At 43.0% G+C, this 15968-nt stretch overlaps 1 protein-coding gene across 14 annotated transcripts in view; it reads left to right on the top strand.

The window, feature by feature from the left end:
- Positions 1-15968, top strand: part of SORBS1 (sorbin and SH3 domain containing 1) — a 179845-nt gene that overhangs the window by 126312 nt on the left and 37565 nt on the right. For 11 of the 14 annotated variants that reach the window (XM_056350927.1, XM_056350931.1, XM_056350928.1 and 8 more), the window contains 8 exons: positions 2737-2766; positions 6335-6510; positions 7369-7432; positions 8540-8614; positions 8949-9011; positions 12982-13029; positions 13144-13273; positions 15344-15458. In XM_056350927.1, the coding sequence (XP_056206902.1) occupies positions 2737-2766; positions 6335-6510; positions 7369-7432; positions 8540-8614; positions 8949-9011; positions 12982-13029; positions 13144-13273; positions 15344-15458 (701 nt within the window). The remainder of the gene's footprint in view (positions 1-2736; positions 2767-6334; positions 6511-7368; positions 7433-8539; positions 8615-8948; positions 9012-12981; positions 13030-13143; positions 13274-15343; positions 15459-15968) is intronic. The other 3 variants (XM_056350937.1, XM_056350938.1, XM_056350936.1) reach the window with 1 other exon arrangement.

Genomic DNA, 15968 nt, shown 5'->3' with positions numbered 1-15968 from the left:
AGGTATAAATTTTCTTAATTTTCCATCTTTTTATGTGTTGGGGGTTTCTTATGGTTCCTTATGCTTCCATTCCTATCGAGGCTTTATCCCAGGATAGCATTAAGATTTCTTTGTCCTAACTTGAACTTTTTAAATGGTTCTCAGATCTCAGTTATCTATTAAATTTCTGTCCTGGCTGACATGATTCATATTTGATTTCATCTTTATGAACCTTTTATATTCAAAACTGGTCTGATGGCATATAATTGTTACTAGTTATGATCCACCTTCCCCTGAATGGTTAATCGTGATTTGTGCTGAAATAAATTCCTTCATGTCAAGATGAAGTTTAATAGAAATTTCTCTTGCATGCTATGAAATACCCTCTGAATTAGAATTTTCAAGGTTATTTTAATGCTGGCAGTCTGAGATCTCCAGTAGTTTTAGTCCTCCAGATGGATAATGTGCTTTTCTTTCTCCTCAGTGGATTATTGATTGCTTTTTAAGGAGCTGGTTATCTTATTCTCTGGAGCAACTGTTGTGGCAGACATCACCTACTGTCCTATTTTATGCTTTATCTGCTAGTTCATTAATCTGTAAGCACGTAAGACCCTTTGATTTGGAGTTATCAGAGATTTAGAAACAGGTAATGGCCATTTGAAGTGCAGAAACCACACCATATGCTTTTTCTGTCGGCTTGATCTTAGTAAGTTGTGATGAGAGACCTCAGAATATTTTCTACTGGATTTCAGTAGTACCAACTGAATAAGATTTATGCTTAGATACAAGTAATTTCAGATCCTCTTTCTCTTTCCTAGCACCAAAGTAAGCATTTCTTCCTTTCATATCTATTTGGCGTCTTGATTAATTTTCTTTTTGACACCTTTATTTTGCACCAAAAGCGTACTCAAGTACTTGTTTCCTCTTCCCCTTCTGTTACTGGTTTCAAGTCTTGGTATCCTCCAGTGCTTCCTCCTCTGGGAATTCTGAAGGCACCTGTAATCATTCCTTCAAGGTTGCCAGCACTTATATTCCTCTGCTTGACCCTTTCTCTGAGAAGGGTACAAATTCCTGGCCCTTGCGGTCCCGGCACACAGGATCAGCGTGAAAGCCGGAGCAGTGCGTGCCTGGGGCTGCAGGCTGGCTCTGGTGGGGCGGTGAGGGGAGCAGCAGGCACCTCCTGTTCCTTCTGCTCCTATCCATCAGCAGCTCGCCTTCCTGTTCAGAGATGTCAGTGAAAAGGAAAACTTTTCTTCTTGTCAAAAGCACTTATTCTTTTTTTATTATTTTTCATGGAAAGTCTATTCATCCATGATATTCTCTCCCCTGTGGAAGAAGAGATAGGAAGGAGCTCTCAAGCATCGACTCTGAACCACACGCTCTTGTGTGTGAGCTGAACGCAGTTCTCCTCTGTGAACGGGATGCCTGAAGCTGAGCCCATCCTCACTCACGTCCTTTCTCATAATACAGCAGGCTGCTCTTGCTGGCCAGCCCAGAAGGGTGAGGCCTGCAGCTCTTCAGGTCCAGATCGCTCACCCTCCCTCTCGCCCGTTGCACACAGGGGTTTCTTTCCCCTGCTGGTAGCTGTGGCGGGAGCGTAACGCATGTGAGCTGCTCGCCATGGGCCGTTAGCAGAGCAGAGGGGCCGAGGGCAAGGAATGAAGCTTACAGATACCGGTGAGGGAGCTGCGCGAAGTGAGAAGTATCGGTCTTCCTGGCTGAGATGATCCCCTTAGTACAAATATCTAGCGAGGATGGGTTCTGCTAACTAGCAGCATACACCTGGAGGATCGTTACCTACCACAGACTTCCCTGGCCAGTGTCCCCTGCTGTCCCAAAGTGCAGTTATCCCCCTGGCAGGCATTGCATGGCATAATTTATTATGAATATATAACAGGTGTGATTAATATATTAAATTTTTGGAATCTTTGCATTAACAGTGTGAGCTTTCAAGAGTGTATTTTGTATGTCAGTAAAGTAGCTAATTATTTTCAAACGGCCTTTTTGCTTTAAATGAAAGAATGAATTGCTAAGGAGTAGAAAGAGCAGAGAACGGAGAGCTAAGAATTCCTGGTTCATTCCCAGCCATGACTTGGACGAGTCATTTGGGCATCCCTTTAGGAAACAGTGTAAGCATCAACTTTAGGGTCAAACACACTGGAAGAGACCACAGATATCCCAGTCTGGGAACTCAGTAATGAAAGGCTCTAAACCAAGAAGGACCGTTCTGAGAATCAAAGCCTTAACCAAGCTGTGTCTGTGCACAGATCATTGAATCCATGCCTCGGTGGTGCCTGATGAGACTCAGCAAGCACCGACAACTCAATCCTTTCCTATATCGCTTCAAAATGCTGCAGCATTATTGTTTCAAAATGTACTTCATGCTAATGGTAACAAAGTTAGTCATCAAGTTGTTTCTGAGTCTTTACTGTTTTTCAAATAGTCTCCTGTCCAGCTTTTTTCATTCTCTGATGCCAAGAAAAAAACCCCACAACCAAACATAAAAATGTTCTTTGCAAACGTATCAGTCACTGCATCATGAGATTTGTATTATTCCATGAGGCCGCTGTGTGGAGAAGGGACTGTGGGCTGTCACTTTGGCAGAGTATTTGAAAACAGATTCTCTCCAGCAGCTGCTGCCGTTCTGTCTACTGTGTATTTCTTGCCTGTCAGAAATGCAGCACCAGAGCACTTGCTGTTTATGTCTCACCCATTTGTTCTGTATTTCTTTTTGTTTTGTTTCTTCCTTTACCACAGAACAGCAAAAAAGGCTTAGTAGCCTGGCAGGTATGATGTGAAAGGTCTGCTACCCCCCTGCTGCTGCCTCTGCTGGAGCAAAGCCGCTGCTTTGTTAGCTTCTGGAGCACCTTTAGCAAACACACTTCCCAGGAACTGCAAACGAATTAGTATAAATATTCGTCCTGGCTTAGTCCAGGTCACTGAATGTTTGATTTCAGTATTTTCTCCTAATGCTACCTGTGGCCTCATGTTAATATGCCAAAACCCGAATTACTGGTCTGTTCCTCCTAACTCATAAGATTTACATACAGTTTGGTTGTTCTAGTTGACTTTGGGGCTGCCTTTGGAGCCTTTAGGTTTATTCCCTTCGGGCATTATTCTCACATTCCTCTACACAACCGTTAGAGTTAGTCTTGCTTGTAGTGAGGGGAGAGGAAAAGAAATAAAAATCAGTATTTACATGACTCCAAGAACAGAACTATTTGTGCCAGATGTGAGGAACTGAATGATAAAATTGTAGTGTGCAAGTATGCACGTGTGCTGCCACCTTGCTCTTGCCATGGGTGTGGGAGTCTCTCCTTGAAAGAAGAGCAAGTTGTTTTCCTGGTCATCTTTCCCCCCCTGCACCCCAAGCAGAAGTAGCTCACTCTGCGGGGGGTGTTACAGGAACAGCGCATGCACACTGCTTACCTGTTCTTCTTTGTTTATGGCCTTGGTGGGGTAAACGGAGAGGTGGGGAGAGAAGAGAGTCACAGAGAGTGCCTAAACCCTTGAAATATCACAATATTAATAAATAGTGTAATATATAAATATACACACTTTTTATGTCCTCTTGGTCACAGCAGTAACACTGTCTTGCTGTGCAACGTGTGTGTCGCTGCTGCACTTGCAAAAGGATGGCTTGGGTGCCATGGAGGGAGCTGGCTGGGGCAGTCTGCTTATTTGGGTGGGCAGGCACCAGATTTGGTGCTCTGATTTTTAAATACCTCAAAGGCCAGTACATAACTCCATAAACTCTTGAAATCCTTGGAGCTGCAGGGCAAATAAGTCAGTGTGACGTTTAGCTGTTATCTACAGCTGCCTGATAGGGGCTGTAGGTGGTGGTGGGGGGTGTCTTCTCCCAAGGAACAAGGGCCAGGACAAGAGGGAACGGCCTCAAGCTGCGCCAGGGCAGGTTTAGGTTGGGTATTGGGGAAAATGTCCCCACGGAAAGGGGTGGCCGAGTGTGGACCAGGCTGCCCAGGGAGGGGGTGCAGTCACCGGCCCTGGGGGTGTTTAAAACACATGTAGATGCGGTGCTGGGGGACACAAGTTAGTGGTGGCCTTGGCAGTGCTGGGGTAACAGTTGGACCTGACGATCTTACAGGTCTCTTCCAACCTAAATGATTGATTCTGTTCTCCAAGTTGCAGGGTACTGTCGGAAATCTGTGGTGAGAAATGCCTGCAGCAGTTCTGCCTGCTGTGAGACACCCCCACAGCAGGGGTCTGTGTGCACTGTCACTGAGCACCACACCGGGGCCGGCGGTTCAGCTCCTCCTGGCTGGGTCCCACGGACCTCAGAGGACTTACCTGGCAGGGAGCATGGGGGGCTTGCCCCGGTACAGCTCGGGCTGTCAGACAGGCCTTTCCCATCCCCAGCATTGTCAGTCCAGCACCTTCAACCAGTTCTAAGTGCACTCTGAAAAATATTTTGGAAACTCCTTCAAAATACATTTAGCTGACTGGCAGATTTTCCCCCTGGCTATGCCACGCTAGATAGCTCCCAAGCTTTCAAGTTATTATAAGGTGTGAATTCATGGTTAAGAGGTGACTGGCACAGGACAGAAAGTGGGTTTTATTTTTTGCTACAGCATCAAAATAAAGATTTTGCTTAGATCATGGCTGTGGCACTGGGAAATTAGATTGTGATATGTTTACCCTGTTGTTTATGTCTGTATTGGGTATTTTGAGTGTTATCCATCATAGTTTCAGATGGGGTCTACCTGGCGAGCAGCCAACCACTTTCACAGTGCAGGGAGCTAGAGAATCAAAGAGAAATAATATGTGCCCTGTCACAGAAGGACTTTGTGACCTTCTGTGGCATCGGATTCTTTAGCCTGCAAAAAATAATGACTTTTCTAGACCAGAAGCTCAGGAGTTGCAACATTAGCAATGACAATGATAAATAATGGAGGAAAGCTGTGACCTTTTGTAAAGTTTGCATCCTCTTCGCATCCAAAAACCCCACTTCCTTTTGCTCTTCAAGGTCATGGAAGAATGCTCTAGTTTCAGTTGCTCTTTCCGTGCTCTGTTCCTGGAGGCTTAGTGAGGAGTTTAGGAACAGAAAAGGACCAAATACTTCCTATGAAACGGAGAGCCCTGTATGCCAGGGACACGAAAGGACCAAAAGACAGTGCACACACATCCACATGGAGCAGAAATAGGATGCAAATGCTAAACAAGGATTTGATAGGTGCTTTGCCCCATTTTGAACATTTATGAACATGATTTCATTTTTTTTCTTAGAGGAGGAAGACTTAAAGTTTGATGGTAATTTCAAACCAACCACTCAAATGCAAATCATTCACGTACTGAGTTTTGCAGGGCAGAATTGTGTTTGCTCAAGGTACCAACAGACCGATGGTTTGTTACGCATGAGCCTTTCCTCTGCTAACTGCCCCTCTTGGTTCTCTGCACATTTAATCGCTTTGGGCAGTATGGTGATGTGCATGTGAATAAACATATCTCTCTCTCTCTCTTTTTTCAGTGCATGCAGTGACATAAAAAGGATAGGACTTGGCAAAGTCTTGATGAGGCAGACTGTAAAATCACAGATGTTTCCTCTCCAGAAAATCCAGACCGAGAAAGTCCTCAGCAGAGCCTAAGGGTTGCTGCACTGCAGCTCTCCAGAGCATGGTAGAGCTTCAGAGCAACACGAGCTCCCTTGACATCTTGGCTGCTGATGGTGCCTGCTGCTACGTGTGGGTGTCAGTCATGCAGCATCAAGGAATTCTAGGCAGAAGCAAGGCAGTCTGAAGCAATTACTTGTTTTTAATTGCTTCATGCAGACTCGTGTGCAAGAGGAGACATATGTATGCTTAAACATCAGTGGAATTTGTTGTTTACAAACTCTGGATAGGGCACAGAAATGAATCGGAAGCATCATATACTGACTGTAATGAGTGGCATCGTCAGGCATGCGAGAGTAGGCTGTTAAAAAGTGATGCCCCATAGGATGCTCCGTTAGGTTGAAATTTTTAGCAGAAAAAGGTGTCTAGGAGACCATATCATTTATGCTTTTTGATGAAGAATGAAGTTGCAGAGTCACAAATTAGTCAAAAAGACACAGAAACCGAACCCCCAAACAGTCCTTGAAATGATATTTTCCATTTTCTTATATGACAGCTGAGACTGTCCTGATGTGTGTGAAGGTAGCTCCCTGAGAGCTGCCAGCCTGCTTTGGCTGGCATCAAACTACCTCTCGGTAGATTCCCTTCAGTCCAGGTGCTAACCGCAGCTAGCAGTGACACAGTCTGTCTCATCAACTACTTGCTAGGAGTTTTGCCTTAAAAGAGTGGAATAGGGCGATGTGGTGAAATGCTGGGATGGGATAAGAATCCTCCATTGTCATTTCCAGATTCAGTGCCAGACAGAGTAGTTTCTGATAAAGTTGATTCAGCGCTCATACGGGACAAGCCGGTTCAGGAGGCAGTGCCGAGTGAGAGGAAGGCAATGGAGGAGAAGAGAAGCATCGTCAGGAGCCCTCAGCACATGGCTGATACCTCCGTCGATGACATTGGCATTCCGCTGAGGGTAAGACAACACTGAGCGTGTGGTCGATGCACAAAACCTGAGCCAGATGCTGCCTACCTTAATGCTCAGGGAATTCACTAAAGCTCCAGAGATGGCAGAGGTTTAAGGAAAGCTAGAATTCCAATGTATTTTATATATTATTTATATATATATATATATATATATAAATATAACATGTTGAAATCCAATGTATTTTGTTATTAATGTTTCCATTTGCTATCAACAACCTGTTTCAGCTGCCTCAGGGGGAAAAAATTAAAAATTTATATATATCTTCATCGTATTTGAGAATATTGTTTTCTATTCTTCTGTTTCATTGACAGCTAGCAGCTAAGGGAGAGTTTTGTCTCATTTTAGCCACCTCAAAGGCAGATATCTCTTTTATACAACATGTTTAAGTTCATTCCGTGTTGAGGGAGGGGAAATCATAATAAAAAGCATTATTAACTTGTTCTTACAACTAGTGTCTGGAGTGACTTGAATGCTAAATGTTTCTTAACTGTCCATTGAATACTTAGGAAATCAGGATGTATGACTGAAATAGGCAAGGTGTCTACTTTTAGATGTCAAATCAGATTAATACACAAAACCTTCCACACAATCTACAGTCCTGCACAGGTTGCAACCTACCCCTCAAAGCTTGCACATTAGTAATAACTAGAGTGAAGCCTGTAGTTTCATTATGCATGAGATTTATATATCTGAGCAAAATCACTCATATTTCAAAGTATTCATTTCATATAGCCCTCACATAGCAGAGTGTAAACCTTTTTCATTACTAGAAGATTCACAAGAACTTTGAAAGGCTGATGGAATTAACATTGTGATTATTTATGTGTATATTTATTTTTCCAATAGAATACAGACAGATCGAAGGACTGGTACAAGACGATGTTCAAACAGATTCACAAGCTAAATAGAGGTACTGTAACACAAATGTTTTTTATTTACTTTAAAAGACCACTTTAATGATATTTTTATTTCATTCTTGTGAAGAATTGTATTAGATGTTAATAAGTGGTTTATGTTAACTAGTATTTACTCTGCACCACAGAACTCCACCAATCTATTTGAAATCTCTGAAGTCAAAGGTGAGAGAACAGTGAAGTCCAAAGAAGGGCCTGGGTTGTTCTGGAAGGTGAACTGCAGTGCCCTCATGAAATCAGGAGTACTATTTAAGATCAGAAAGCTGCTAATAATTCCATTGTTAGAGAAAACAGATCCCTGAACTCCAGTTTCAGCAGCTAAGCCCCCCTGCCCCGTTAAAGGACAGCAGGTTATCACTGAAACTGCTCCATGCACAAGGCTTTTTATGCTCTGAAACATAACAAAGCTTGATTTAAAGCTTGCCAAGACTAGTGAAGAGGTTCCCATTGATTTTTGGTGGGTTCAGAATCTGAACTCTGCTTTTTCAAAACCTCAGATTTTCTCCTTTCAAAACCTGAAGTTGTGATGAGCACTTGAAAATGTAGTGGTGCACCCAGGGGATCTCCTGCTTCAGGGCACTTCTGTGCCTGGCTGCTGATACACTCACGTTCCTTCTTCTGGGAGAGAAATGGCTGCAGTAGCATTTGCAAACTGAACCCTCTAAAGAGCCTGATGTGCAGGCAGATGCCATTCAGAACTGCGCTTAATAATAAAACACAGAGCATGCACAGCTGGAGCTGTCTTTGCTGCTGCAGGTGCTGTCGTGATGAGCTTTATGCGCACATAGATGCTGTCTTGTGTTGGATGGGATGAGAAGGAGTTGAGCTGTTTCCTAATCCCAGTGCTCCTAACAGAGGTTCTTCAGCTCAGCCAGAGCGAGTGCTTCAGAAGGAGGAGAATTAGTTTGGTCCCCTGGGCTTGCAGGCTGTCCCGCAGACACGCCAGGCAGCAACGAGCAGAGGCACCAACCTTGTGTCGTGCTAGAACATCAGCAGGAGAAGGGCTGTTCTACAGTCAGCTTGTATGGGTTCTTGTCTCGCCCTCCTTCCCCTTTAAATCTGTCCTCTCTGATCTTTTTTGCCAATCATGTTCCTCTCCTTAGACACTCCTGAAGAAAACCCTTATTGCCCTACCTACATATTTCCTGAACTTCCTGAAATCCAGCAAAAAACTGAAGGTACCAGAAGTTTAGTCAGAGTATCTGTTGTCTTGTGCTTTGAGTTAACTATACTATAGCACCCTAATAGTAACTAGATCCAGGTTCTAGATTTCCTTACCCATATGTTACACTGGCTGGAAATTCAGTTATGCCCAGTTTATCTTCTTGTGTGATGCATAAAATAACTAAATCTTTGCTAATCCATTAATCTTTTTTTAAAGTATGATGCCATTTACTGTAGTATCATTAAAGTAGGCAATAAAATCATATGGTGATAGGAAATTGGGGGATGAAGCAGAACCTCCACTTCACTGTGGATAGTCTCAAAATCCACTGCTTTTCTCTGCTGCAGAAGACAATCCTTATTCTCCTACATACCAGTTTCCTGCGTCTACTCCTAGTCCTATATCTGAAGGTAATAATAAAGGACCGTATATATTTTTCTGCACAAATGCTGCCTTATCCATTTATTTTCTTCCTGGAGTTTTTTCTAGTTGCTGAGCATTTTGCTGCCTCATAATGATTTGCTGCACTCTAAGCATTGCCTGGACTGTATGATGCCTTTTTGGCTTTGCGGTGCTCCTCTGGCTTTGTAACTAGTATTTAACTAACGCTACGGACGTGGGGTTTGCTTGGTTTTATGCGCTTATCAGTTGTATTTAGCCATGTGTGTGCAGTGATTATTTAACATGCCTAGAATGCTGACTTACACGTAAAGATGTGGTTTAACTGAGATTTCTTCCACCCCCCTTTCAGATCAATTAGTTTCTTTAATTATTTACTTCTGGTTTTGACTATTAACACAGTATTGGGGCCAGACCCAAAATGCCACTAAAGTCTGTTGGTAAAAAGGATGCCTGCTTCAGTGGGTTTTGGATCAGTCCCTCAAATGTAATCTTTTAAAATAAATATAACTCAGTAACAAAGGTTCAGGGCTGGCCTTAGGTGCACTTGGCATATCTAGGCAAGGACAGAGTTTGACAGGCTCATCAGCACATCTGACAACTTAAAATAACATTGTCTTCACCGTATCCTCTTCGTGTACTCGGCAGATTCCTTTGAACTTCCATGTACAAACCAGAATCCTTTACAGTCGTGTTTCGGGAATGGTGAAATAGCAGCTATTGCAGTGATAATCGTGTAACTGTGTGCATATGCATGAAAACACCGATACATGAGAAACATGGAATCCACTGTGCACATCGGACATACAGACGTTTCCTGACTGGGAATTTGTTGGTGGTGACAGCCTTGTTGACTTGGTGCTTTGGTGTCACTTTAGATCCTGCAATTTAGGAACTTGCCTACTTAGCCAGTGCCTCAAGCCAGCCCTGGTGAGACTATTAATTAACCATTTCATTCAGTGTTTACATTGAATGCCTGGTGGGTAGTGTGTAAGAAGAAAGCATACAATATGGGTTCTGGCTGAGGTGCTCAGAACCCACTAGGAGATGCAAGGTGCATTTCACTGTTAAAATGCATGTGGGCTAGTGTCATACGGGTGTCTGAGAGATTGGCTCATTTCTTGGAGAAACCTGTAGGTGAAGGGTCCTGTCTTACAAATCATAATGCAGAGTAAATTGTTTTCTACTGGCGGAATGGTATGTGGGTATCGATGGGAGAGAAACAAAGAGTCTCAGTAATTATAAGTGATTGATAAAGGAGTTTTACAGAGATTCAATTTTCTTGTTTGGAATGAAGTTTGAAAATCCATTTTCCTCTTGTCTGAACTAACATTGTTTGCAAAACCAATGACAATAACAGATTTAAGAGTCTGTTTTCCTGTAAATGTCCCCTGTGCACTTAGAAACATGTATATGAAAGTAATTTGCTGGTTTAGGTAGTTGAAATGTTATTGGACCAAAGACTCTTTTTATCCTCAATACGTTGGGAAATGTTTCTCTAATATTTGCTTGGATTCTTTCCTTGATAAGGAATCCAGAATATTTGGTGATGTAGGTGGGTTGGAGTGCATGTTTCACATTTAGAAAACATTTCAAGGTTTTATACTCGGTGGTAAAGTGTTTATCCCAAGGTGGGCTGAAGCTTAATTTCATACAACCAGTGTCAGAGTTTTTACTTTGGATGGATGCATAGGATCTCCAAGAAGCATCAAGATTTGGGCTTCCCTCTAAAATACCTTTAGAGTCTCTAGAAACGCAGAGAATATGGCCAACCCATGAAAAAAACCCTGCAGATCCTCTAGAACTACAGAGGAACAGCCTCTTCTCACTACAGGAATCAGATTTTGAAATCAGAGACTGGAGATACCCTGCTCCGTTAAGGGGGGTCTCCCAGGCAGAATGCAGCTGTGAGCACCAGGAGGTCTGGTTTGAATGCTCATCTCTGATTTACTCATTAATCTTTATCAAGTCCTTCCAGATTTCTGTGTTTCCGCATTCCTTGCTGTAAAAAGGGCAGAAATATAGATGCTTTTCTTCATAAGATACTTGAAGAGACAACACATGCCTGTTCTCCATATGAGTGTAGCTATTAGAATATTAGCAACTGGAAAATAGCACTTACCTGAAGTGGATTTTTTTGTTGTATGTTTTTCCTATCTGAATGATGAGCTATAATGAATATTGATCTTTCTCTTGAAGTAAGTGAATAATTTTTTCATCAATGACCAGCACTAAATAAGACTGAGAGAGGTGAATGGCCATGAAGATAATTTTAGACATTTGTTCATCTGTGTTTGTAGGGACCAAGAGTTTTACGATTTACCAAGTATTTTGCTATCTGAATAAACCAAACTTTTATAGCGGAATGCCCGTCAATTTGCCAACAATTCAGTGTAATAACAGTAAATAAATAGATACTTATTTTCTGTCATTTAGGTTTAAAGTATGGGAATTGGCCTGAAATTGACTGTTGCTATTTTTTTAACCTGAAGGCTATGATAAGCGCACCTGAGTCAGTAACCGGCTTTTTGAGACTGAAACCTTCTCATTCATTCACCAAGAAGAACTCGGCAGAGAGGCTAAAAGTTAAAACTGGTTGAGCCTTCCTGGAAGGCTTGATCAAGGCTTGAGAGCCATTTCAAGTCAGCTGTGTTAGCCAGCCGCTTTTATCCAGCAGATGAGGTTGACTGTATCAGCTGATTGATGTCCTCCTTGAGAGAAGATCTGGAAATTGTTTCGATATGTGGATCGGCATCACTAAATTGACATAATGGGGTTTTTTTAGTATGTACTTTTCTTATCTGGCTTATTCCAGCCTCATCTGTTTTGTTTTTCTGTCTTTTTATCTCTGTCACTTCTAGTGGTTTCTTCATGGAGGTGCCAGTAACACCTTTGCTGGCAGTTCTCTTTGCAGTCACTGCATTGTACTTTCCTGCCTTTTGCCTTGGAAGTCCCGTAGATGTCTCAGATTCACATCCCTACAAGTGTGAACCCTGCTCGGCAGTGAAAGGTGATGGGCCTGTGGGTCCCCTTCACAGGTCTGATCCCAACTCCCCCTGCTACTGCCTGCAATTCACTGAGGATTCATTCCAAAGCCTGCTGAAGGTGGTGGAAAGATACCGCTAGGTTTTGATCAGGTCAAAGTCTCTCCGGCCATCACCTGTAGAGCTGGGGGGTGGTAATGCTGCCACCCTCCCACCTTCTTTGGGGGCACGTCTGCCTTGAGCACTACAGTACCACATCCTCTGCAGTGCCATGCTTTCACTATCAAAGGGAGGAGGTTGTTCAACCGGGGTCCAGACTGCACCACTTGGTTATGCTGGTGTCAGTGCCAGCTCTCTTAGAGCTTCCTGAATATCCTTCTTGCATTCTATGGACATATCTTTCCTATTTAAAAAGTAAGCTCTTCAGAACAAGGACAGCCTCTTGGTGCAAGTAGACATGTGTGTCCCGTGCCAGGCATGTTATCTGCACTGGAAAGATAGTCTGAGTCAGTGAACGTACTTCAGCTTCGCGTGCAAGTTAATACAGTGGATATGTCCCAGTGATTATCGTGTGTGACTGGGATCAGGACTTTGCAGCTCTATTACTGTGCCTAGCACCTAATGAGCTGTTTTAGGCATGTACTGCAGCTTTTAGATCCTCTGTTTATCCTTCAGCTTTTGACAAAGTGGATCTAATAACTCTTGCTGTAGAGGAGTTTTGTGATAAAAAGTGAATGTTTTCTAAAATGCTTTGAGAGCCTGGAGAAAGGTATTACTGTGAGGAGTACATTAATATTTATATCTAATCTAGGAATTCTATGTAAATGTAATTTAAACCTCATTGGAATTTTCTTTTTTAGGTTCCTCTCCCTGTGGTAAGTATTGGGCACATCACTCAAATTATGGCCAGTGTGTTAGTAGAAGAAATGAGAAGGGTCTCTGATGTGGCTTCTTTGGGGCTTTTTCAGCTCACTTGCAAAATGCTTTTGTCTTTCAGATGAAGATTCTGATTCATACTCTCCTCGTTATTCCTATTCTGAGGACAGTAAGTAACTCACATTTCTTGTGTCATCTGTCAAACAGAAAGGGCATGTAAAGCATGTATTTATTTGCCTCCTTTCCAGTTCACCAATATACCTATATTTGACTCACCCTACAGGCAGAACCCAGCTTTCAGTTCCCCGTTCCAAGAGTGAGACGGACAGCATTGATTCGGAGAAGGTTGTGAAGAGGTCTGCCACCTTGCCACTGCCAAACCGTACTTCATCACTGAAATCCAGCCCAGAAAGGTGACATGAACCAAGATGTATTTGGATCAGTAGTGGAAGAATCTCTGAAAGCTGTGAATGGGGAGGGGACAAAGGTGGAAGCTTTAGATCCAGAACGCCAGTTAAACATTCTGGGAGAAGTGCAGGTGTAGTTTTGACTCTGGCTCTTTTACTCGGCAGCAGTGAACTCCTTTATTCATAGAATCATTTAGGTTGGAAAAGACCTTTGAGATCATCACGTCCAACTGTTAATCCAGCACTGCCAAGGCCACCACCAAACCGTGCTTATCATCACCCAGTCTCCCATTTTCTGTCTTTTTTCACTGGGCATCCCACAGTGTGTTGCCTGGTGTTCTGCCTGGGTGAGGAATGTTCCCCTGGGTGCTATGCCTCTTCAGTGCCTACCACAGAGACACAGTGGAAACTCTTGGCTCAGTGTGACACTGTCAAAGCACTTCAGAACACAAGCAAATAGCAGTAATTTTGCAAAAGCAAAATGTGGATTTATATTGTGCCTTGGTAAAAGTTTTATTGCTTTTTCCATCTTGGAGGAGTCCCACCCGCAGGAACTTTATTGGAAGTGGGTTCTACTTAGTGTTGTCAGTTCTGATCTTTCAAGATGACTTCCCTCCTGGTTTCTTGCTGTGTTTATTGCCACGTATTTTAACCCCTCTGTACCAGTAATGAAAGTGTTTACCAAATGAAGTGAAAGCAGAGAGAGCGATGAGTATTTTATGTCTTGCTGAATTCTCCCAGCTCTTAAACTGCTCCGTCTTTCCTCACGAACTTTCACATGCTCTTAATGTTTTTCACTTGCTGCCTGAACTGAGAAATACCGTAATTTGAGATTTCTAATTCAGCGAGCATCTCAGGCCACTGCATCAGGTGACAAAGGCTGCTGGTAGAACACATCTTCCTTACGCAGGAATTGAAGGCATAGTACATTGGCCCTCTGAGAAAACTTGCAATGAAAAGGATTACAATAATCAATGCTTCCTATTATCTAGTGACAAAACAGTGTTTCACCAGGGAGAGGTTTCCTGGGTCTGGAATCTTAAGCAGTCAAGTTTATTCTAGACAGAAAAGATCACCCTTGTTGAAATTTGTAGTGTTTGTAGGCCAGTCATTTTGGCTGTTATCTTGCCTTTAAAAAAAATTAAAAAATAAATTAATTGTTTCTCCTAAACCAGTGGAGAGAGTTTGGGCAACTCAGTGAGTTGTTCCTGCCCCAAGCCAGGTCAGTAGGGTAAGTGGGAGGAAGCCTGGAGCAGCAGTCCTTGGTTAGGTGCCTCGCTTTTGTTTGGTGAACGCTAGGTGAGATGAATCCACGTACAACGTTGCCCATCAAAGGGAACATAGCAAGAGCAGGACCAGAATTAGTTTACCGGCTTAAATGGATGATTTATGGGCTTTTCTCAGGGCACTGGTATTCTGCATGAGGTATTTGAGTGTATTACTTTTCAGATTAGCTGGATGTCATAGGATAGGGACCCTGAATGTTTTGTGACTACTGTTGTCTGAACTGTGCCAGTGTGGACACAGCACAAAAATATAGTGGTTTGGGTGGTCAATGGACTGCTTTTAGCCATCTGTAGATATACCAGCCTGAGCAAATTCATTCATGTCTCTAGAAAAGACCCCTTCTTGGACCCCCGAGTGCCCCCAGAACCCAGAGCAGTACTAATCGGGTAATCAGTGAGGGGGCTGAGATAAAGAAGTTTAGTAAAAGCAATCTAGTCTGAGTTCTGCTTGAAGTTTGGACGTTTTCATGTTTATGAGCTTAGTTGAAGCCCATTACTAAGTATTTCCACTGAGGAAAGGTACGGAAATCTGGAATTTTATGGAACGTACTTGGAAGAACCCCCCAGTGTTTTGAGCAGCTGAGCTGTATCAGACTCTGCCTCCTATAGATAAAGAAATACATGCCCAGAGGCCTATCTGAACTGTTCCTCTTGCAGCAGGCTCCCTTCCCAGATTAAAAAAAGTACCCTGATTAAACCATGATTAGCAGGGAAAGGCGCCTGTCAGAAGGAAGTGCTTGTCTCCGTGGAAACGGCAGCGGTTTGGGTTAATTGAACTTTCTTTCCTCAGGACTGACTGGGAGCCTCCAGACAAGAAGGTGGATACCAGAAAGTACCGTGCGGAGCCCAGGAGCATTTATGACTATCAGCCAGGAAAGTCCTCAGTTCTGAACAATGAAAAGATGGTAACGTTTGTTTTATCCTATTTTGTGGCTTTATCCTGTGGTTGTAAAATACTCCCCAAGTGCCTGTCCAGTTCCATTCAGATGGGATTCCCTATGCTTACATTGCAGTGCTCATGTGATGTATTTCTTGTATATTTTGTTTTGAAAACTTTTTTGCATAACTTCCTAACATTTTTGTTCTCTATAAAGCAAGACCCAGGGGGATTGAGAGGCTTCTTTCCTTTTGGACGTGTTGTTTTCTGTGTTAAGTATGGATCACTAACCCTAGTTTTTAATCCGTGTTTGACACTGTGACCTGTTCAGCAGCTGTTTTCCCAGCTGTACTTTTTCTAGGGCACAGCATTAGTTGATGCAGGATGGTTGAAGGCATTCTGCAACAAGCAGGATGCTTCAGTTTCTATGTTCTTCTGATGCTTTAAACACCAAACACTTTTTCAAGGGCCTGTAATGTGCCCCAGGGAACGCCTCTGAGGTGCATTAGGACGTGGCCATCTCCCCTGGGCTGCTTTC

This window comes from Falco biarmicus, chromosome 9 (genome assembly GCF_023638135.1).
Source record: "Falco biarmicus isolate bFalBia1 chromosome 9, bFalBia1.pri, whole genome shotgun sequence".
In the NCBI taxonomy this organism is placed as follows: Eukaryota; Metazoa; Chordata; class Aves; order Falconiformes; family Falconidae; genus Falco; species Falco biarmicus.
This window is presented reverse-complemented; position numbering and strand designations above follow the sequence as displayed.